The sequence below is a fragment of the Leptinotarsa decemlineata genome, unplaced genomic scaffold (genome assembly GCF_025532065.1).
Source record: "Leptinotarsa decemlineata unplaced genomic scaffold, Ldec_3_MD MMD2_P_RNA_scaffold_2, whole genome shotgun sequence".
NCBI lineage: Eukaryota > Metazoa > Arthropoda > Insecta > Coleoptera > Chrysomelidae > Leptinotarsa > Leptinotarsa decemlineata.
The window spans coordinates 267382-292869 of NW_027412529.1; the positions used below are offsets into that span (position 1 = coordinate 267382).

At 35.5% G+C, this 25488-nt stretch overlaps 2 protein-coding genes across 5 annotated transcripts in view; one reads left to right on the plus strand and one right to left on the minus strand.

Annotated features, from left to right (window-relative positions):
* The window catches only part of LOC111503058 (uncharacterized), a 96789-nt gene that overhangs the window by 67453 nt on the left and 3848 nt on the right, over positions 1-25488 (plus strand). For all 3 annotated transcript variants that reach the window (XM_023157263.2, XM_023157262.2, XM_023157264.2), the window contains exon 3: positions 23895-24334. In XM_023157263.2, coding sequence (XP_023013031.2) covers positions 23895-24334 — 440 coding nt within the window. The remainder of the gene's footprint in view (positions 1-23894; positions 24335-25488) is intronic.
* Positions 7888-25488, minus strand: part of LOC111503059 (tRNA dimethylallyltransferase) — a 36303-nt gene continuing 18702 nt past the window's right edge. For both annotated transcript variants that reach the window (XM_023157267.2, XM_074180607.1), the window contains exon 7: positions 7888-8135. The gene's annotated coding sequence lies outside the window, so the exon portion shown is untranslated. The remainder of the gene's footprint in view (positions 8136-25488) is intronic.

Here is a 25488-nt window from a genome sequence, read left to right on the forward strand (position 1 = left end):
TGGTAAAATAAATTCAAAATAAGCACTTTCTCCAATCACCAGAATTGCAATATTATTCTCTACGTGCCTCTTCCGGAAATTATTTACAATTCAAGAACTGTTTAATTGATGTATAAACCAAATGATGAAAACGTATGACTTCTAATACTTTTGTTATTTCATCAGTACTTTTTCAGTAATAATTAAAGTTCATAAAATAGCACTAGTGCCAGTTTTCAACACCGATGTCTTTCTTGAATGTTATGCTAATTCATCAAATTGTGACTAATATATCTGCTGAACGGAGTTGAAAACGTTCTGTTATGATTGATGAAATCTTCAGAACTACAGTGTAAATAATTGTTATTTTTAGTTACACATAACATAAAAATACTTTTTCTTTTTCTTATGCTACATTGTAATGATATAAATCATTCTTTCGTATTACTTCAGTCAGTTGAAGTCCTATTTGTAGGATATATTAGTATATACTGTATTTGAGTAACGAAGATAAGATCGATGTTCACTTCTTCGTCATCTTCATAACAAAGAAAAACTAAAATAAAATGAGTAGTATTTTATTAGAACTTTGATAGTGATCTATTTTTTATTTTGAAGACATTTACATCGTATATTTCAATGAAGGTCTTTAAAAAACAGTAAAAAATAGTTGTGTACACGACAATATTTTGTTGAAGATCTAATGGACAAACAAATAAACAAACAGGAAGATATGCCACTATGGTATCAATAGAAAACTTATTTGCGAATAGCAGGAAAAAGGAAATGAAAAAAAATATGAATATGAATGAAATACAACATCCAATGGATTGAGACATACATATTCTCGGTGAGTTTTTAAAGATAATCGACGAAAAAAATAACGAAACGCCCCTGCAATTTCCCAAGCTAATTGTGGGAACATTCATAGAAAATAAGCTAATTAGTTTGTTTGTTTTGTCACACCGGTTGAGGCAATTCCCCGAAATGCGAAAAGAAAGCAGTTAGAAAATATCTTTCTTGTCACGTGATGATTCTGTATTGTTTTCTTTCAATTACTACTGAATTATCTACGGCTGAGCTACGCAGAAAATGCACAGCAAACACGAAATTTTAACGGATACATTGATGCAAGACAATGTAAATTTGTACAGTTCCCAAGGATTTATACCAGAGCCACATCCCCAGCTTTATTTGTAGAATCAGCAAAACATTAGATAATTATTACGTCTACATATTTATGACACCTTGTTTGTCTTCTACTTACACTCATGAGGTCGTCGATAAACGTATTTTTTTCTCATATAACTGACTCTTTGAAGCGCGATGGTTTGGTCGAATGTGTTTCAATAAATCCTCCTCTAATGATGAAAGGCGTATCGAATTTCAACAATTTTTCTCCGAGTACCTTCTTCAAGGAATCTTCTAAGCACAAAACACGATAATGTAATAGCCGAAAAAGGACAGTGTGGGAATTTTCGAGTTAGGGCCGCACGAGCAAGTGTCTAAAAATAGGCAGACACGCCGTTGCCAAGGTTTTCGTAACAATGTAAACGTTTCGTATAAATATTTTCTTGGGACTTTTACAGATGTCGATGATACCTTTAGATGTGGAAAATCTTGCACTCGTTTTTGACACGAAAATAAAATCTAGATATTGCCGCTTTGACTTGGCACATTAAAGTAGATTAATGGGTTTCGGCAGAGAAACAATTGAGGTAATATATACAGGGTCACTGGTTGAATATGATGATCAGCATATGATTCTCCATTTGTTGAAAAAAAAATAAAGCTCTATTTGTTTTCAAGTTAAAACTGAGAGGCATGGAAGTTGAAAATAGTCAGGTGAATGTTTTGAGTACAAAAAGGATAATAGTAACGAAATATTCTTGAGCTATCACCTCGCGTAAAAGCAGCCCTAAGGATGAGTATGTGATTCGAGCACTCTCCACCCCGTCGCGACGTGTAAATAACCCCACCGCAGCGGCTGATGCATCCCATGAACCGACGCCGGCACGAGACGACGCTAGCTGCCGTTCGCGACGTCCGGCGACCTTGGCAGAACCGATCGCTCGCAGTTCAACCCTCAAACGGGGCGGGTCGCTGTCCCTCGTGGAGATATTCCAAAGAGTTCGCATCGAGCAGGACCCCCCAAAGATGCGCACATTTGCAGGTGTTACGAAATTTACATTTTTTCTCTCGGAGCTGGATATAGATATTGTTGTTGAACCAAGTTGGGAATTATTTGGGAAGAAGAATTATGTCAACTAAGCCGAGTGTTTAGGAGGGCTTTTTGCCAAATAACAAATTTTCAAAATTTGAACTCGTATTCTTTTATAGAAAGAATCTTAATAAATGATTCGAGGAATCCGTTGCCACAAAGTGACAGGACGAAACTTTAGAAAAACAAAAAAAGTGTCTGTGACATTTCGTTTCGAAATTTCTACGAAGTATTGCGTTTGTTAATTTGGTAAAAAATATCAAAATATCGGTTGTAAAACACTGAGATGAACCGTTTTTGAAGATCATCATCTTACGAAATGACATTATTTCTAGTATCTCGATGAATTATGCGGTAAATGATGGTATGTGAGATGTTGTAAAGCAGTTGGTTTCGACAACGTATCGTTTTGATGAGCTTTCTAAGATTTACTTACGAGCAACTTGATAAACCTTCAACAATTCTGTGAAATGAAATAACTTTACAACTTAGTTATTACCTACGGTAATAGGTAGATAAGCGCTACTACATACACATAAATACACAGAATTTTATGCACTTAGAATTTAATCTAAGTATTGAGACTTAGAATTGTTGATAGATCTACTGATTTTGAGTATAACGGATCTTTGAGAAAACTGTGCATGGCCACTTTTTTCATACATAATTATTACAATGGCCTACTGAATAATATGTTCTGTATTTACTAGTCGAAAGATTACAATAGATAGAAGTAACGACGAATCTATGAATGTTATCGAATACACTTCTGTATGACTCTGTTTTCCTAGAGTTTGACGTTCGAATTATTGAAGCTAGAGGTCGCCTATTCTGTGCTCTGTGCTCTATGCCGTAAAGGTAATGTTTGAAATTCGAACTCCATATTTTGAAATACATTTTATCAACAGTGGAAGTCGGAGAATCTGGCCGACCAGCTGAGTTATCAAATAAAATTATGCGGTGTAGAAGAGCTAACACAAATTAATCGTCTGGTTTGGCAACTAAGTTCTGTGGAATTCTCCGGTCAATGACGAATGATGTACTACGGATTTTCTGCCAAACGACCATTGGCCCGAAACTAACTTTAGCGAATATCCAATTAATTTTATAACAAACTCGTATGTTTTATTTTTTGAATTTGTGAGGTCAACGACCGTCCAGATCATCCATTCCAACTTTGTTAATGATGCATACAATGAAAAGTGAGCGGCATGTAGTGACGTTTCCGTCAAAAACGTGTCTGTCCTCTTGTTTATTTGTCTTATCAAGGTAAACATAAACAAAATACGTTCCATTTCAAAATCTCATCCAATATTGACTCGATCTTGATAAGCGAGAAATTTTGAGTGTGTGAGATTCTGTTACGGGTTGCATTAATCTTGAAAAACCTGGACCCATTATCGAGGCGTGTCATAATATGTACAGATCGGTTGAACGACATGCATCGAGTAAGATTTCCTTGAAGTTTTTCTGGCATCCCGCATTTATTACGTAATGATACGCCGTCATTGGAATTTTGTTGGACAAAATTTTGTAATGTCGCCTACCAGACGAAAAGTGAAAGTTGTTTTATTGTAATTTTTGAATAATCGTACCCTCATCCATTTTTTTCGAATCAGTTTCAAGTTCAACGAGATATCATGAAATGTCAGATGCACTTTATCTAGAATATTTATGTTTCAAATCAAACCAGATTCGGTAGAAAGGATTTGATAATGTTCCACATAAGTAATTTACTGTCTAATTGGATACGAAAATGTTAAATCCTCAAGTATTTTGATTAAATAATCCATGTGAAGGTTCAGCTGTTGCTATATATCGAGTTGGATGACATAAACGTGTCAGTTATGTTATATTACATTCTGTCTCGTAATGGCAACTGTTTTTTTAAAAGAAAATAAGAGATTACTGCATTTCAGTATACAATACAATATAATTATGAAAACTTGAACATGAACTTCAAAACAATTCTATCAATGTTCCCCGGAAAATGCCTTGTTTTTGGTTTATTCATGTTGAAACTTTCGATTTCAACGAATAAGAAACAACTATCAACAGGCTATTGGTTCATTTTATTGGATTCTCAAATATGATAATACCACAATTTTCAATGCATATTTATTTGAACAATTCACATTCTCTAGAACAGGGGTCTCCAAACTACGGCCCGCGGGCCAAATCCGGCCCGCCATTGTCATCAATCCGGCCCGCGACAGCCAATGATTTACTGTCATCAATCTGGCCCGCGACAGCCAATGATTTACTGTCATCAATCTGGCCCGCGACAGCCAATGATTACCTAATTGTTGTTACTATTGCTGTGATAAGTTGAAGAAGAGAACACAGAATGATAATTACTCGGCTTTATTTACTTGCAAGGTAAAACTTAACGACAGAAATGATGACAAAGAAAACTTAACTTAAGTATCTAAGTTTGAGCATATTAATAACTAACAAATAATTGAAATGAATCACAGTAAAACAAAAACAATAATGAGATTTATGTAATTGTGATTTTCCACCAGCAATACTTTGTAGTTGTGGATCAATTTTACTTGTACCAATTATCAAAAGAGATTTAAGATGCTCATCGGTTAATTGAGATCTGTAAACATTCTTTGTGTACTTCGTTTTGGAAAATGTTTTCTCACACTAGTAAGTAGTACCAAAAACAGAAAACAACCCACGAGCAAATTTATGCAAATTATCAAATTGTTCCAGTGGAAGACTCTTATAAAATTCCAACAAAGATGAATTTTGATATTTGTTCTTAAGCATATCACTGCACCGTAAATCAATAATTTCCATTTGGACTTCCGGAGCCAGGGTTTCAATGTCAGAATCAAAAGAATTTTGAAAAAGCTTAATTTCATTCGCAGTGACATCAAATTCTGAAAAACAAGTATCAAAATTTATCTTCAGAGCACTCAAAGTTTCGATTGCAAAATTGATGGGAAATTCAGTCTCTGTGGTGTGGATGAATATTTCACATGTTTCAAAATGTGTGAAACATTTTTTACGTAATTGCGATTGAAATAGTATTATTTTCTGCCTGAAGGATTTGATATTGGTGTATTAATCAGGGAGAAGCTGATTTTCTCCCTGCAATCTCAAATTCAGTTCGTTCATATGATTTGTCAAATCGACATAGAAGGCTAACTTCCACATCCATTTACTATTTTCTAAATCGGCAAAAGGGCGCTGCTTCTCATTTAAAAAAAATTTCGATCTCTGCTCGAAGTTCAAAAAAGCGCTTAAGGACTTTTCCGCAACTAAGCCAGCGTACGGCAGTATGATATGGTAAATCATTTTCTCCAATCTGTTGAATAAACTCGCGGAATTGTCGGTGATTCAGCTCAGTGGATCTGATGAAGTTAACAACTGATATGACTGGTTTAAGAACTTCGTACATATCCAAACATTTTCCGCACAAGGACTGTTGAATGATACAATGTAAGACTAATGGTTTTGAACCACCATCATTTTCTACAGCCTTTGACACAAGTGCAACCACTCCTTTATTTTTATCATACATATTTTTGCTTCCATCAGTTGTTATAGATTTCAAATTTCTCCATCGAAGGTTCTTTTTATTAATGGCATTTTCAACTCCCTCAAAAATATCTGCCCCAGTTGTCGTGCCGTGAATACTATCAATATCAAGAAGTTCTTCATACACTTCATAGCTTTTATCTACTCCGCTAATGAAAATCAACACCTGAGCAGTATCTGACACATCCGTTGACTCATCCAATGCTAGAGAAAACCACTCATGATGTCCATTTTTGTCAGACAGTTAGATGATATATTTTCTGCGATGTCTTGCACCCTCCGAGCCATGGTGTTTGTTGACAAACTAACACTTTTAAATAAATTTATCTTTTCGGGGCATATTTCTTTGGCTACTGCAATCAAGCATTCTTTTATCATTTCTCCATCGGTGAATGGTTTGCCACGTTTTCCGATTTCAAGAGCCACACGAAAGCTGGCGCGAGTTGCAGACTCTTGTTCAGTATTCGCTTTGGTAAACAAAGATTGCTGCGATTTTAGTCCGCGTTTCAAAGTTTAAAATTTTTCCTTCCGCAAACTTCCTGTATACTTGGAGTAACTTTGAAGATGTTTCGATTCATAGTGTCGTTTAATGTTATAGTCTTTGAGAACAGCTATGGTTTCATTACAAATTAAACATAGCGCCTTATTACTGGACTTAATCACAAAATACTGAAAGTTCCATTTTTCTTGAAACGTTCTGCATTCACTGTCAATTTTTCGCTTCTTTTCCGTACTAACAAATCACACATAAAAACAATAAGTCAAATCAAAATACTTTTATTGACGGGCGTTACTTTATTTCACAATAGACAGTTTCGCTGCCTTCGCCTTTCCTACGCAGACTAACTCGCAGTTGCGCCGCTAGCCTTTTTATATGCAATTATTACTGCCATCTCGAGGTGATCGGAATACACTAGCTAGGACCAGAACTTTCGCGAACCAACGCGGTAGTTCCAAATATTTAATTACGCCTAATGCCACCTAGCGGGTAGCTAAAAAAGATTAGTACCACTACTCGCCACTAGATGTCGTTGAGTGTCACAATACACAATAATAATTGAAATGCAAAAAAGCGTAAGTTTGCTTAGGTCACGCACTTTGCGACTATCCTAGTCTAGAAATATAGTTAAGGGCAGAAATTGGCCCTTGAAACAAAGTGAAAGAGTCATTATGGCCCGAATGCTTCAAAGTTTGGAGACCCCTGCTCTAGAAGGTGTGGCGAAGTAGATGTTGAGTAGATCATTAATACAAATTTTTGGTGGAAGTCTGTGTCGTTGGGCAAAATTATAAAATCGCCGTATTTCACCTTCATTGATTGTACTATTCCTGCAATCCCAATTAGTGATCCGTGTAATGCACATTACTTTCTCGTACCCAGCCTACGAAAATACGATTGCAGTCGTTGATGCAACCATATTCCGCTCTCTGGCGATTTCTTCTCGCTCAATCAGAGGAAATAATTGCAGTCTCCCCCGTAGATCGGAACCCATTCATTATTTGATTCGATCGAATCGACGCCTTCTTAATGGTTCGCAGTCAGTTTAGAAGAAATGTTTTCTGTTGCGCAACGCCCTGTTTCTTGTCTCGACGTAAAAATAGAAACGGCTGCCGGTGTAATGAAAAACGCAATGATCTCCGCTACATTTGAGTCTAACCTAAATATCTGATTCTATTTCGAAAATAGGAAACGTCCAACAAGGTAGGTGTAGTTATGTACGAACGGCGATGAAGGCATCGGGCTATTTGGATGTTTTTTTTATGGGCTCGACGTAAAGTTTCGAGCACCGGGTCAACGATTCGGAAAGATACAATGTTCCTTTAGAATCGGAAATGAGCTTAGAAAGAAACTATTTTTTTTGGAGACACTCCAAATGGCGTGGTTAAATTTTAGAAGGCGTAAAAAGTCGATGACATTTGATTGAGAAGCTTTTTGCGACCTATTTTTTGAAAGTTTACTTTTAATGTCTCAGGTGATGAAAATGTAGCAAATTTCACCACTTCCTATTGTTTAATTTCAATAAACTAATTCATCGACGAAAGAGTTTTAGAGCACTAGACACAATCGAAAATATGTTATGGATCGTATGATTCACATAGAAATTCAAATATGGTCTTAATGAATAAATGTGGGTGAATTTACTTGAGATATTATATTAACAATAAGTATTTATTTTGTCATAAAATGCAAAACTACACAAAAAAGGACCAAGTACATTTAATAGTGTATCAGGATAGCTCTTTGACAGTTTTCTTCAGATTAGGTGCAGAAGTTACCTCTGGAGTCCCACAGGGATCAAATTTAGGTCCCTTATTTGTTGTTCTTTCTATAAATGATTTGCCAGCAGTGCTGGAATTCTCAGAATGCCTAATGTTTCCTGTTGACCTAAAAATGTATAAACAAGTACAAACAGTGAGGGATTGTGTAATGCTTCAAAAAGATCTGAATAAGGTGTGAAAATAAATTATTTTTCAATATTGATAAATGTTCAGTAATGTCGGTTACGCGCAAAAGAGACCTTATTCTCTTCAGTTATGAACTGAATAGGGTCCCTCTTGAAAGAAATACAGAAATAGAAGACTTAGGGATTACATATAATAATACATTATCATTTAAGAATCACGTAAGGAATATTACAAGAAATGCAAATAAAATGTTAGGGTTTATTATCAGGCAAACTAGAAATTTTAGCAATATACATTTGATCAAACTAGTGTACTACACATTGGTTAGAAGTAAATTGGAATTTGGATCAAATATATGGTTTGGCGAATATAACTGCACATTATATGAATCGGAAAAACTTCAGAATGAATTCTTAAGATATCTTTACTTCAAAAAATATCACGTATGGCCAGACTACCTTTTAGTGAGAACATCTCATTTGAGAGATGAATTCAGGATACTTTCTTTGCAAAATAGGCGCAAAATTTGTGTAATATTTCTTCACCGACTTCTTAATAATAAACTTAATTCAACTCACCTCATATATTATCGTCAATTAATTTTCACGTTCCAACCAGAAGGACAAGATCAAATACAATGTTTTATATACAAAATGTCTACTCCATAGATGCCCCACTTACAGGTATGTTGCGTCTCGCAAATGAACTGAATGTAATAATTGATATAGATTGGACAGATTCTCTAACAAATTTAAGGAAAAAAATCATTATACCCCGTTACTGACCCCGTCAGTTACTGATTTATTATTTTTACTTCTTTTTATTTTTATTGTATTATATTGTACTATTATATTGTATGTAATAAGGTCATCCTTGTAATTAAACCTATGTGGTCTGTTAGGGTGAATAAATAAATAAATAAATAAATAAATAACCTATGATGATACTCTGAGGATATATTATTTTGGGGGTTATTGTAAAAATCCATCCCATAAGTCGGTTTATCTAGAGCTGTAATCAATATAATCACAGTTTTAACATAGTATTAATTTATTTGTGAATTGGGGACGTTAGAACATTGTTTATAAAGTTTTGTTTGTTGTTAATCACCTTTGAGTCTTCAGTCTGAAAAAAATACTATATTAATTCAAAAATATTTTTATTCAGACCAGTGTTTAATTTTAATCGAATGAAAAAATGCAATTTCAAATTGTCTACCAAAAACTTTACAGACTGAGCTTTTTGTATAAAAAATCTGTATCTTTTTTAAAAATATCGTGTATGTTGAGCTATTTTGAAAAACTGTTGATATTTTTTGTTTCATAATCATGATTGTGGCGATACTATTTTTCTAAAGTCAAACATCGTAATCGAAATAAGAATAAACGAACAATTTTTTTTAAACACCTATCCAAGTTATTGTAGTACATTTTGAGAATGAAAGCTTCATGTTCACCAATAAAAAATAAAAGTATGCGAATTGTGTTCAATTTTCTCCAATTAGAAATTCTATGTAGCTCTTTTTCGAATATTTTCATTTAAGTAGACTTTTTACTACATACAAAGACTTCGCACTTTTTTGTACGACTATAGAAACCATTTGAGATAAATTTTTTTGCGAATCGACCTTTTTTTCATTTCATACATTTTTGTTTTTGCTTTATTTCAATATTTTTAGCATTTAGTCCAATCATTGAAGGTAAAATACGGCGATATTGTACAGTTTTTCCAAACAGCACTGATCTACTTGAAACATTAGGATTCAGCGTTATGTAATTTGGTTGTGTTATAACACTTATTTATTTGGAAGTTGTCTTTGGAAGTTGTTCTTATCAATAAACATTAATGATTTTTTCAAAATTCAAATCGGCTTTGTTGGTGTATTGATTGTGAATCTTCATTGCAATAGATTAAAGTTGTATCATCAGCAAATGGCACTAATTTTTCAGAAAGCTGTAATTTCGAAATGCGATTTATATAAATGAGAAAGAGTAATGGCCCTGATATAGATCCCTGCGGTACTTCACAAACAATTTTTTAATGAACTATTCTTATTTGCCGCACATTGCTTCCTACCACTTGATTGATTTCGAAACCATAGATATGCATTACCTCAAAAACCAATATTATATAATATATTTGTAGATTATATTTTTTTCGGAGACTACAAATATGAAAATCCACTCTCTAATCACCACTTCATTTATGTACTTGAAATATGCTACAGGTTGTGAAAAATATTTAAGTTTGAAGTGAAGAGTATTTTTGTAATTTTACAAAAACTTGCCTATTTCTATTAATTGCGGCATTAAGGAATATGCATTATTGCTATATTCTACTTTTTAACATTGGCCCAATTCCACATTTTTGTGCCGTTCGGCAAAATTATACGGGAAAAAGGTCATTGACTGCGTTAATTAATATCATGGAAAATTTCAGTTTATTTTTTTACCTAATGGGTCGTATAGTGTTTCGCAACCTGAAAGAATTTGTTGATACTGAGGCATGAGAACATCGCACACTACACAAAATGATTCGTTGTCTATTTGAGCTACTGTTTCGTTGTAAACGAGATAATTTTCAACTTTGTCAACATTTCTACGTTGATAATAGGGTTATGTCACTTCATACTATGCGTGGAAAGTGCGTTGACACGAAACCGAGAAATATGATCCCACACGAGGCAAATCATAAATCAAGAATTGTTGTAACTATTTACAGCAAACTTTCATTTCAGAAACGAAAGATGCCGCTGTTAATTGAACGGTTACTAGTGTTACTGCTTTCGGAGAATAATGCAAATTAAAAAAAAGGGCCGTAAAACTTGTCGTTTTAAATGGAATGCAATTACGAAGTTTAGCCTGAAAAACACTTCCTTGAGGCCCGACAATTCCAAGAATGGATCATCAGTCAACTGTCCACTTTACAGGGTTTTTCGACCGTTCTATCGTTCACAACAAAATGCGCCAAGTAATAAATCGCACTTTACTTTTTATGGCGCTGTACTTGTAAAAGTAACACCCCAAACGCATATCTGACAGTTCATAGAATCTGCCAACACGTTCGGGGTGCGTGATATTTCTGTTTTCTACTACCTGATCCAACCTCTGAGCGTCCTTCTCGGAAAGCAAAATGCGGAGAAGAAGATTAGCGGTCGGCATTTCCTATAACTAACAACAATATTTGCTTTCCTCAAGAAAGATTGCACTCGGCTTTGTTAAAGATAGGCACAGTCTGGGTTTTTGTACCTCCTAAATGAAAATTCATTATCCTGGTGAAGGATAAGCCGCCTCGGACCTGAATAGGGACCGTTATCTCTCTTTACAATGGGCTGTTTACTCCTACAATCGAGTATTTAGGTAGAGAAATGCTGGCTGCGAAAAAATTTCTAGTCGGTATGTTGATATTACATGAGAAGGGTTTGGAAAAAAATAAATAGACCAACAGGGCAGCGATAAAAAATAAAGTTGGAGACAATGTATGTGTCATATTGCACCTATAAAGAAATTTTGAAGTTCCTGTATAATCCGGTCAATCTAGACTTTGGGGGGTACATGAATTTACAAGCTGCAAACGCGTGTAATTGTTCAAAACATAGTTGAAAGCAAGATTTTAAAATTCCGAATGATTGCGATGCCTGGAAAAAAATTATTCGAGGTCAAAGGTCAAAAATCTCGAAAAAAATTGGTTTTTGGCGATTTTCAGGAAAACGGTAAGTTTTATCATAAAATAACCTCAGATAAAAATTGTAGATCATAAAATTCTCTACAAAAAATATATCAATACTTTTTTTCTAGAGCCACCGTTTCTGAGATACGACGATTCAAAAAGTTGTAAAAGTTGTACTCGTCATTATATGCACACGTTTCCACGCCATCTATGGGTTAGTGGCTCTAAGAAAAAAAAAGTATTGATAAATTTTTGTAGAGAATTTCATGATCTACAATTTTCATCTGAGGTTATTTCATGACAAAACTTACCATTTTCCTGAAAATCGCGAAAAACTATTTTTTTTTTGAGATTTTTTAACCTTTGATCTCGAAAAAATTTTTCCCAGGCATCGCAATCATGCGGAATTTTAAAATCTTATTTTTAACTATGTTTTGAACAATTACACGCATTTGCAGCTTGTTGTAAATTTATGTACCTTCACTATTATTTTTTAGTCTAATTTGACCGGACTAGTATATATGTTTGGTTTCAGTTATCAAATGAGAGTATTATTTATTCGTTATGAAAAAAAAATAATGTTTTTCATTGTCCAAAGAACATTAGGTCTAATTGACAAAGTTGCAAATTTTCTTCAGTCACCATATAAGTAATAATAAAAATGCAGTATACTATACTTTGTTTTTATATTAAAAATACATAATTAAAATACAAACTGGCCTCATAGAACTCTTCTGAACTATAATCGGATCTACCACATAATACATCTTTTACTGATTTCCAAAATTTACAGTTATACTCTAAAGTTTCATGGCCAGGTGCAATAAATGATTAAACATCTTAACCAATGAGCCTCATTCTAAGAGACGTAAGCTAAAAGAATCAGCGTATAGTCTCATGTCTGGAGAGAATTGTATTTCAAATAGCTCCTTAGAAATAGACCGTACTTGGCTACCCATCTTGAAGAAAACTTTGGATAGTGGCGAAATGGCAACAAACTGATATCGGAGAGTACCCTGTATTACATCGAATGTTTCAGTTGTCAATCAACAACATTGACATAATTTCATATTTCAAAACTTCTTTGACATCTGTCGAAGAAGTAAAGAAATAAGCTATCAAAAAAGGAATAACTGCGAATATATTTGAATTTTTTATCCATTTCTGAAGACGGAGACAGATTTTGGCATCCGAAACGTAAAAGATGAGTATTATTTCTTAATAATTTGGTAAATTTTCGTTATGTGGACACCCGGCGATTTTGAAAAAATTTTGACTGTACTTACGTATTTTGATGCGTAGATTACGAATCCGAAAGAAAAAAGCGGCGCTCTCCCTTATTTAGAAAGTTACGGCCCTTCAAAGTTCAGAAAAGGGCAACTTTTCAGCCTTCTTTTTCACTAAATAAACTATTTAAAAACACAAGCATTTATTCACTAGTTCACCTTTACACCTTATTCCTCCTTCTTTAACACTTTTCGCTTCAATAATCAACATTTTTCTTATAAAAATGTTAAAAAATTTACGGAGCTGCTTTTTGGTTACATATCACTATATTTTACGTTTTTAAGGTTAATGATATGGTTGGTACGACTGATGCAGTCCATATTCCTGAAGTAATTCAAATGTTTTTTACCTTCTTTAGATCGTAAATTGGATTTTGGTGGTGTATTACGAATTTGAAATAGTAGGCGACGGCAAATACCAACCGCTTTTTTCTGAAATGTCACTAGTAACTAACCTAAAAATAGAATTAATGTCACCAGGAGAAGCATTCGTTTTTAAGTTGAGTTTTTTATAAAAAAATGTTGCTTATTGAAGTGAAAAGTGTTGAAGAAGGAGGAATAAGGTGTAAAGGTGACCTAGTGAATAAATGCTTGTGTTTTTAAATAGTTTATTTAGTGAAAAAGAAGACTGAAAAGTTGCCCTTTTCTGAACTTTGAAGGGCCGTAACTTTTTAAATAAGGGAGAGCGCCGCATTTTTCTTTCGGATTCGTAATCTACGCATCAAAATACGTAAGTACAGTCAAAAATTTTTTCAAAATCGCCGGGTGTCCACGTAACAAAAATTTACCATCAGACTGCTTTTAAAATGAAGATTCCAAAGACTGTAAAAATTTTATGTAATTGTAACAAGGATTTGCAGGAGTCTCGACTTTTGGCATTGCACATGAATCTTTTTTTTGAATAATGAAAACGAATCTCAATCTCGGAAGTCTATTCCCAAAGGTTCAACATTTGTTGTGCTTCTGTTACATCTTTCTTTACATCTTCGTTTCCTAATCGGATGGTGCATTGTGGGCATTGTAATAATTCGAACCTGCATCGAGTGGGTCGGTCGGATTGCATAGAAAGTTCGAATCCGTCCTTTCAACCACCTACAAGCTTCCTTTCAAATTTGTACGCCTCGTTCGTGCGGCTCGAATTCAATTTTTTTGATTTGTTAATGACGCGTTACATACGACACCGATGAATGAAATAGAGTAGGCGCCTCACCAAAGAAGAGGTAGATTAGATATTTGTATTGTCAAAGTTTGCTACGGGTTTACTCTTCTCACAGATCTCTGAGTAGGTCACATGAAGAAGCAGAGATGCAAACCGCAGAAGCGAAGATAAAAGCGTTTCCTGAAATGTATTCACGTTTTATCGATCGACCAAAGAGCATATTCTTTTGAATTGGAAAAGAGGTCAGAGATCAATCACCCAAATCAATCAGCATCTCGTCTGAGAAGAAGTAATTAGTGATCTCTCAAAGCGAATAGCGGTTATATTGTAGCTTTTCTTTTGGCTGTCTTGAATACGTGAATGATGAATACATTTGTTGTATATCGGCAGACAAATGCGGACCTCGAGTGAGGCAATCGGTATTTTTACTCCGGGAAAATTAGGCTGTGTTGGAATTTAGCATTGAGCATGACACCATAAGTGTGAAGTAATTCACGATGATTAGCATACAATTATTGCATGGATATTTAAAAGTACCTTTGATATTTGAGTACTTATGAAACGACAAATAAAGGAAATGAAACCATTTTTCAGGTTCGTTCACCTCTTGAATTTCATACAAGGCGATTGTGTGTCGATACATTTTTTTGTATGTCTTCCGCGTACAGCAGACTAACTACTTTTTGTATTGGTTGTTGGTCCAGTAATATTGAAAAGCCCCATACTGAATTCCCCGTGTATTCTGATCATTGTTTAATCAGTTATTGTTTCTCTTGAAATAGTTGACGATAGTCGTGTCACGAAGTGTTCTGGCGATGCATTGAATATATTGGAGGCTCTGGAGACACCCTACATTTTATTTTATAAGAGAGAGGACATTGTTAGATCAAGATCTTCAGATATGATGTGGTGCTGCAGGTTTTTCCGGGTTTTCCTGCAGCTGAAAAAGCAAATGCGCCACTGGAATCAATGAAGTCGCCCCGGAGCGCCAATTAATTTTTATTGTTGTTGTTTTAATGAAATGTTCTATTGTTGACAGTGTAGTCACATTTTCATGTGCGGCATTAAGCTCGTGGATCTATGAATATTCAGAAAAATGTATCCTCTTCTTCTGTTCTTGTCTTCGTTAATTTATTGTACATTTGCCTCTTACACGGTCATCTTCAATTTTTACACAGAATCTGTTCTATTACGTTTGTGATGCACTGTTTGGAACCTTTGGTGTAGTAATGAATATTACTGGAGTTTTTTCCCAACACCAAACCGTTATTTTGACACCTGGACACGCGTTTCGATCACCAAGTGATCATCTTCAAGGGGAAGATTAAATTGAAAACTGTTTTTAGATTGATCTTACTTTTATTATATTAGATTGGCATCATCTGTCATTTATTATTATTAGGGTAATAATAACGAAATAGTCCTATTTAATTCATTATTAAGATATTCGTTCACGTTTGTGAACTCGGCAAAGTCTGAGCCACGAAAGTTTTGGAAAAATGATTAATTCAAAAGATTGTCCAGTTTTCTGCTTTTGAACGTCTCTGGATATTCATGGAAATAAATTATGAATAGTGTGGCGCTTTGGTATATAGAGACAAAGATTGAACAACAATCTTGAAATACATTATTGAAGATTTGTGATACTCATTAAATATTGCTGTATTTACTTTATTACTTTTCTAGCCGGGCAATTGTTCTTCTTTGAACTTTATCTTTTTAGATTTCTCAATTTTTCAGCTCCATCCATTTTCTCATGTTTTCTTTTTCTTTGTTATACCTGTTGTCGTTATTTTGTTGAGGGAACACGACGTATTTGTGACCCTGAGTGTCTTCCTGGTGAACTCTAAGCACCTAAAATATGCCTTTTTCTACACCCGTACTCAAACAATACACTTATATGACCATAATCCGTTTCATAATGATATCCATTATGATACAGATTTTTCATAACGATACAGATTATCAACCAATAGAAACCCATAATTTTTCAATCAAGAATCCTGTTCCTTTGTTTGTCCTAGATTCTAACCTAAGTAACTAATTGCTTTATTTGTCAAAATCAGTTTTCATATTACCTACCTATATTATCAAAATGTCTGAAAACAGCGATATAGAAGGAATACCATCGACTCCAATATTTTTAAAAGATCAGATTAATTACAGTTGTTATATTCAATATAAATATAATTAAAATCTTTATAGTTTTCATACATCCATGATAATACCATTAAGTTTGTGTTTTTTTAAAAAAATATGAGTTAATTACTGTAAATGTGTTCAATACAAATATAATATTTATAGTTTTTCATTATTTATCGGGTTTAGAAAAAATAGCGTATGCAACTCTCATGTAATGGTTATTAATACACTCGCATATACCATACAAAACTCGCCTTCGGCTCGTTTCGTATCCCGGTTAATGCCCGTGTCTTAATAACCATCATTACATGATCGTTGCATAATATACTATTAAAAGAAATGCGGGTACAGCAAAGGATAATTAGAGCGGGCCATACGATCCAGGAGAAACAACGCCAAAGTAATCCCAGCTAGGCTGGTGAAGGGAATAGCTTTCCTTCCTTACGTTAAAAAGGTTACAAAAAGGCAATAGAAATACGAAAACACAAGGTCCCTTTAAAAAAAGCAATGAACTTTAATAAAATCTGGTTACCTGTCCTTGATTGAACAAGAACAGGCAATCTACCCATAATAATATAAAACCGGAGTCGAACATGAGTATTGTAGTTTCTAGAACGGTTTGATCGTTACCTCAAAGTCTTTGATAATGTTTACCGCAGTAGTAGACGAAACGTCAGACATAAAAACGAGCAGACCACGGCCAAAACAACCGAAAAATAGCGTTCACACCAATACTTTGTAATAATTTCGCCTAATTCTGCCGTATCAATGAATCGGGCAATCAGCGTCTTGTGCAGTCTTTGGGAGCGAATAGAATATTTGCGTCATTCTCGCGTTCAAGTTTATTGACTCTAGAATGCGGGCGGTGGCGAGCGGCAAGTAAAGAGATCGCGAATGCCAAAACGCCTTCGTCATGATCCCGAGACACACTGCCGTGCGGATCTGCGGACCGGGCACTCTTCCAAAGCAATTACACTACTTTCCTAGATTAATTAGGGGCGTCGACATGGGGGCCCAGCTCGATCGTCGAATGATGTTTTCCTCGTTATGTGGTGATGATTTGTTCACCGTGATGCTGTACCTTTGGACATCTTTTTTTCTCCCCAAAGTGGACTCCACTTAACCCCAATTCCAGCGATATTCACAGTGAGGACAGACAAACTCAACTAAACTAAGAAATTTATTTATAATCACTACACCGTGTGTTACATAATTATGGTTACTGGTCACTAAGTAAGTTCCAACCAACGTGGTTTTAAAACCAAAGAAAAAGGGGCAGAATTTAATGTTTAGCTTCATTTCATTTCTGTAGATTAGCTTTCTGGTGATTGCTTGGAATTTTAGATATTCTCAATCCGATTTTTTTGGCTCGACTTTAAATAATAAACATTCGAAGTCAATGCCCTGACGTTTCACCGTAATCATTAATAAACTTTCATTTGCACACAAACACAGACGAGAAACAATCATTAGTATAGTTTAGAGGATTCTATAAATAAATTTGTGACTGATAATTGTAGGTATAGGATATAAAAGGAAGAGAGAATAAAAAGACTTCCTGGATGGCGCAAAAACAAAAATAGAAAACAACTACATGAAAAAGTAGTGCATAGAAATGGAGTATAGAGGAAATTTTATAAAATTGAACAATAATAGTCGTTACTTCTTGATAGAAATCGTTCAACAATCCATCTAAATAGATAGATTCGATTAAAAATACACACATCGGAAAAGTCTAGGGATATTTTTAAAAATGGCAATAATTTTTTTTTAGATCGCTTTAGGGAAAAAAAAGTTGACGGGTGATTATTAAACGAATGTAACTTACAACAAAATTTATTAAATGGTCAAAAATACTGAGTGCGCATATAAGCAAAACTAAAAAAAAATATGGCTCTTCTTTGGCACCCCGAAAAAAAATCAATACAAAAAAAATTGGAATCAGTACAAAGTATGGCCTCTACGCTGGTTTATTACGGCCCTACATCTATCGTGCATCGACAAAATGAGATTGTCAATGTCTTGTTGAGGTACATTTGCCCATTCAGCGATTAAAAGCTCTCTCAATTGAAACGTTGTGTGAATGTTCCCCATATGCGGAGTAATTCTTCGTTGAAGCGTGTCCCACACATGCTCGTGGGATTCAGGTCCAGTGATTGTGCTGGCCATGGCAATACATCAACTCCGTCGTTGGTGAGCCAGTCAGTCACTAGACGCGCGACATGTGGACGAGCATTATCGTGCATTAGGTGGAAGTTTTCACCAACAGCACCAGCAAACGGACGGACGATAGGTAGAAGAATGGTGTCGAGGTACTGTCGAGCTGTGAGGGAGCGATTTGGAAAAACGAGATCGGTTCTGCCGCCGATCATGATTCCGCCCCATAGCATTACTGTACCACCTCTGTATGTGTGGACTTCCTGGACGTGTCTCAAACGTTCATTATTTCCAGGTCGTCTCCACAGTCTTACTCGACGAGAATCTGGATGAAATCCAAATCTGGATTCGTCTGTAAACAAAACTGTGGCCCAATCATTTGCATCCCAGTTTTTATGTTCTTGACACCACTCTAATTTTCTACCGCGATTGCCTCTCGACAAAGGTGGACATCTAAGTGGCCTTCTGTTGTGGAGATCTGCTTCATGCAGTCGATTTCTGACAGTATCACGACCAATGGTTACCTGGTGCGTCTGCTGCAACACGTTAACCAACTCAGGTGCTGTGATTGTCGGTTGTCTTCTTGCGGTTAAGACCAAAAATCGGTCTTGAACTGCAGTTGTAGCGCGTCCTCGCCCTGGATGTTGTTTGGCTGGACTGCCAGTTTCACGGAAACGTCGCCACGATCGACTGATAACACTTTGGGAGACCCCCAAACGAAGAGCTACATCATTTTGTCGCATGCCACCTTGAAGAAGCCCTACAGCTCTATTCATCTCAGCCAATGGTAAGTGATGGCGTTCCATGTTAAAGCACAATATTTCCAGTTTAATTGCTGAGCAAGAACTGCATAGAATGTACAAACTCGACACTTTCAGATTATTCATTTTAGCCGAAAACCTACAGTTTGTAAAAAACTTGATAAAAGATTAGTTACCGTTTTTGCAGGCTTTGTTCAACCCATAGAAATCTACAGGGTGGTCGAGTGTACCAATTTAATCGAAATCAAACGACCTCATGCATTTATTTTTATGATATTTGGTATGTTATAAAAATATCCCCAGACTTTTCCGATGTGTGTAGTTTCCATAATTGACCTTTCTAGGGTATTTCCACATTCCACGATCTGAAAAATATGAAAATCTAAGTTACTGGTACTTTGAATTCACGCAGTAACTTATCGGGTAGAACTAAAAAGTTTGCTTTTTCTACGCGTGTAGTGCTTTATTAGATTTTCATATTATTTGAGATTATGGAAGGTGGAAATACCCAAAAAAAACGATGATGAATTGTGATTTCCTCTACAAAAAATGACTCGTTCAATTTCTATCGATATTGAAGATTTGCAAATTGATAGAAACTATATACACAATTGAGTATATTCCACTAACAGTCGTCTGCGCATTGTTTTGAGTGAGAAGGAGACAGAAAAGTCCATATTTATATATACGAACGTCAAATTTATAATGACATTTGTTTATGTTTTATGGAACTGTGTATTGTTTGAGATTGTTCCATGGTTTATGTGTTTAAAACACAGAACTTAAACTCTGGGTAATATATCTGTGGTTGAAAGGGTGGTAGACTAATAAGATCGCCGTATTTGCATCTTTTAAAATGCGTACATTAGCAAACTATCACACTGATTTATGACATTTCAAGTATCACTTCCTTTGGTGGTGTAATTTCTATGCATTGTCATTTAAACTGAATGATGGTCTTTTTGACGTCACTTCTTTTGTTTGTGAGTGTTAAGACGGTATGATTACGTTTGGTTTGTGCGTTTTTGGGCTTCGTCGTTAGACATACACCCAGCTTCAAGTAATATTTCTTCTTATGAAGAAGATAATGATGTTCCTGGAAACAGAAAATTATGAGTATGTTATAGTTGTACGACTTCAAATGTAAAACAATGCGTTTTGCTTTACTGTAATGTGTGATAAGCTGCTGAACGTTATTTGATCCTGGAAATGACTTGTTCGCGTCGCTTATGCTCGTTCACCTCTGCAAATCTTTGTCGCAAAATCGAGATTGTCAGCCGGCCGTTATAACTAAACTAGATCTCGAATTCGCGAATCGGCCATTCGGGGTCTAGTTCTGCGTATCCTCCGGTATTGTATGCTGCGCACACACACACATTCTCGCCGGCCGGCGGAGCTTTTCTGCTCTCGAGTAAGCAAAAAAAGGGTCCGTTACCGCTGCGGAATGTGAAAGGCAGTCGAGTTGTTGGCGGTTCCAGTTTTCGATCGCCACGACCGGCATTCCTCCGCAAGAGAATTGATTATCTCGAAAAGCAATTAAAGTTATCGCCGGCCCGATCGAGAGTGCAACAATCCGGGTCAGTTCTTTCGGGGGGCGTCCAATTTGGGGTAGGCCCGTTTCCGGCACGGGGCGCAAATAAATCGATGGGGTGCTAATGCACCTCTAGTTGAACATACAGATAACTGGCAGACGGTTTTACAGCTGCGTTTGTCGGTATTTGCTCGGGGTCGTTGTCAATAATGGATGCTTATCTCGGAGAACGTCAACGATTATGATGAAAGAGTAGATAAATTCCCCAGCATCGTTTGCCCTGAAGCGAACTCGTTCTTGAATCATTCGGCTGTATCTTTCATCTTTATCGAAGCGAGAATGGTTATTGAAGAATTCGAGACGAATAACTGTACTTTCTTTCATGGCAAGTAGCATATTTTTTCGGGAAACTGGTACCGCTCACAAAATTACCTGATCTAACCCCACTTGAATTCTATCCGAAGGTGTACCAGATTCATAATACATCCTAACAGTCCACTCGACTTTCCTTGCTAATGGTTTTAACTCCAATAAAAGTGTATGCAGAACATTTTGGGAGAATTTTCAACTACTTTGTTTCAACTGATGAAACTTTTTTTCATTTGATATTGTATTTTGTTTATATTCTTCCCGAAGAGTGTTTATAATTGATATATTCCAAAAGACTGCGCATCTTTACTTTAGTACTTATACAGTTTATGTTAAAAAACTTTCAAAAACAAGTACTTCTCCTAATCATCAAAACTGCGGTACTCTTCTCGACGCGCGTTTCACCAACCAAGTTATCGTCTTCAGGAGATGAAGGAAACGGGTATTTTTCAAATATAGTAGGTGAATTGATTAGGAAACGGATTAGATCGTGTTTTCAAAAAGTTAAATGTGAAAGTAGCCTTTTAAACTTCTTGTTAACTTCAACAATGATTATGTTACCCTAAAAACAATTTGTTAGAAAATGAAAAACTGAGAACTTGAAAACATATACAGCGTGACTCACGGTCGATGGTAGGTTAGAGGTTTCTGGAAAACGGAAAGCATGATTTTTCTGAAAATTTCACCTCTCACATTTCCTTACCTGTTCTATCGATCTAAAATATTTTCAGCATTGCGGCGTTGCCACTTCCATCAAAAAGTCCTAGCAACTTTATTTTTTTAAATGGAACACCCCGTATATAAATACATTTTTGGAATCGCTCTGGTATTTTAATACTTTTTTGTTAATATTGTCCTATACCTATCTCTATCTGTTTTCGAGATAAAAAATAAATTGTGCTAATTATGGTCCAAAACATAGCCTTAATTGAAATTAAGTACATCAGTACTCTCGATTCATGAAAAGTTGATATTTTGATGATAGTTTGGACAAACTCGAAATATTTAAATAACACCAAAAAATCGACTCCATATCATACAGGGCGTGCTAAAATTACTATTATTTCCATTGTGCATAAAAGTAGTCAAAAGTTCACTTTTTCAAATGAAACCCCCTGTATATTACTCGGTAAATTGAAAAATGGTGCAAAATGCTTCAAGATGATATATCATGTCCCTATATCTAAATCGTCAAGGTTTCTCAATAAAGTCGCTTCTTCTAGAAACATAATTTTTTTTTAGAATTTGGATTTAGGTAGCAGTGGAATTATCAAGCTTATAGCAGGTCAGTTACTTTTATAAGTAATTTACAAAGAGTTATCGACGGTGTTTCGAATCATCTTCCAAAATGAATGCAAATATCGATTATTCAAACCAAGTTCTTATGAAATTATTTATTATACACATGAACAAAGTGGATCAAATCATTGTCAGAACGTGTAAAAAATTCAACCAAATGTATCCTGAATCAACACCAATGAACGAGAGGAAGTTTGTAAGGTTACAAAATAATTTCCTTAACTATGGCTCAAAGTTTCCAGGGAACAACTGTACCAAAAAATCAGTCATTTCTCGGTAAAAAGTAAGATTTTGTGGGGTAAAACATGTGAACGTACAGACAATAACAGAATAGGATGATTCAAAATGACAAAATTTTAAACAAAATATCACATTAGCAGTTCTGTTACTTATAAAAGTAACCGAACTGTTATAAGCTTGATAATTCAACTGCTACCTAAATCCAAATTTAAAAAAAAAATAATGTTTCTAGAAGAAGCGACTTAATTGAGAAAACTTGACGATTTAGGTAAAGGGATATGATATATCATCTTGAAGCATTTTTCACCATCTTTCAATTTATCGAAGAATATACAGGGGGTTTCATTTGAAAAAATGAACTTTCGACTACTTTTATGCACAATGGAAATAATAGTAATTTTAGCACGCCCTGTATGATATGGAGTCGATTTCTTGGTGTTATTTGAATATTTCAAGTTTGTCCAAACTATCATCAAAATATCAACTTTTCATGAATTGAGAGTACTGATGTACTTAATTTTAATTAAGGCTATGTTTTGGACCATAATTAGCACAATTTATTTTTTATCTCGAAAACAGATAGAGATAGGTATAGGACATTATTAAAAAAAGTATTAAAATACTAGAGCGATTCCAAAAATGTATTAATAAACGGGGTGTTCCATTTAAAAAATATAAGCTAGGACTTTTTGATAGAAGTGGCAACGCCGCGATGCTGAAAATATTTTAGATCGATAGAACAGGTAAGGAAATGTGAGAGGTGAAATTTTCAGAAAAGTCATGCTTTGCTAACCTCCCATCGACCGTGAGTCACGCTGTATATGGGTCAGACTAAACGAGCCATCAAAATTCGCTTCAAAGAACACGAATCATATATCCGATTTCGAATACCAGAAAAATCTAGTGTCTAGTAATAACCTTTCACGAAGAAATTTGCCGGAAATTTCTATCCTGTTTTACAGTTAGGAATTAGTTTTCTTCAACTCCTGAAGACGCCAATTTGATGGGTGAAACGAGCTCAGTTATGGTGATCGGGAAAAGTGCTTATTTTGAATTCATCCTACGCCAGAGGATGTTGGCCTTACTATAATTCCAAAGTCCATTCAACAATTTTTTTTTGTTACAGAAGAAGAAATCGATGTCGTCTCGGTGGTGGACAAGATGCAGTTCCAGAACAAAGTATTCTCGCTGCCGAACAACCCGACCACCATAGACAGGCAACACATCCAGCGAAGAATGGCCACCGCCATATCGAGAAGAAGCGCCGCGACGCAAGGCATCAAGACCATCCTACCGATGAGGAAGCCTGTGAGAAAACCCGTAGAAACGACGCCGCCGACCAAGAGGAGAGCCGCGGCCGAACCGCTGCCGAGAGGGGCCAAAAGGTCCAGACAGTACAGAACGACGACAGCCAACTCGACGCCTTACAAACGACGCGCTTACGGACACAGCAGCGACAGCGATCAGGAGCCTTCCGAAAAGCGGAACCTCCACAACAATATGGAGCGCCAAAGGAGGATCGATTTGCGCAACGCCTTCGAAGATCTGAGAGTCCTCGTGCCTGAGGTACGTTCACACTCGGTACAGTGAAAAGATAAATGAATCTAGAAACCTCTTGAAGGTTTCAGTGTTACAAGTTGAATCTTTACTTTTGACTGTGGTTTAGAGTGACTTTGGAATACTGAATTGGGTTCAATTTTGAACTTACAGTTCACTGAACAAATGGAGTCGTGAAGGAATCTGTCTTTTTTGTTCCAGTGAACATACTTTCACTCTTGTGTTATACAGTTTTGATGTTGTATGCAGTGTACTGGTCACTCCATCTGTTCGCTAGTGATCAAAACTTGATATGCCGAGTAATTTTACCATCGAATTTTGACTGGAAAGAAATGAAAATACACTGTGACCGTAAAGTATGGAACAAATTCATTTTTAGCTAAACAGGTCATTTTAAGAAATAATCCTGAAACACGTCGATTTTTCATGTTAATTTACCATATTTTAAAATAATAATCTAATATAATCTTTTTAGTAATAACCAATATGGCTTCAGGAAGAACAAATCAATTGAATCAGCTTCATACCATTTATTAAATTTCATTTATACACAGGTTGACAACAGAAGTTGAACAATACAAAAACAATAAATATGGTTCACATCCACAAACTTACACAACATAGAAGTATTATATAAAAAATCGGAGAAGCTCTAGCAAATACTCTCAAAATGTCATGAAAAAGTGTCGTGCAAGAATTCCTCAAGACTGTAGTAACACTTCTGTAAGAGAAGTTTCTTCACCTCAATTTTAAAAAGTTTATCTGACTCGATTTTCCTAATAGATTCTGGCAAGTTATTATAACAGTTTGTTGTATTAAATAGTGGGGAGCATCTAAAGTGAGCCGTTTTGTGTGAGGGGGTTCTTAACAGTTTCCCATGACGGGTGTCTCTACCATGTATATCCGCATTTGTGACAAATTCAGTTATATTGTTACGGGCAAAAGTGACACACTTCAAGATAAATAAAGAAGGTGCCGTCAATGGCCCTCTCTTAAGAAAATTGATCTACAACTATCTTGAAAATTTATATTGAAAATTAGTCTCAACAATCTTTTCTGAGCAACAAAAACTCGTGGAAATTCCCTTGCACATCTCCAAGAAATGATATTAAAGCTGATGTGAGAATAAGCCATAGAAAAATAGACATTCATCAATCCAAAAT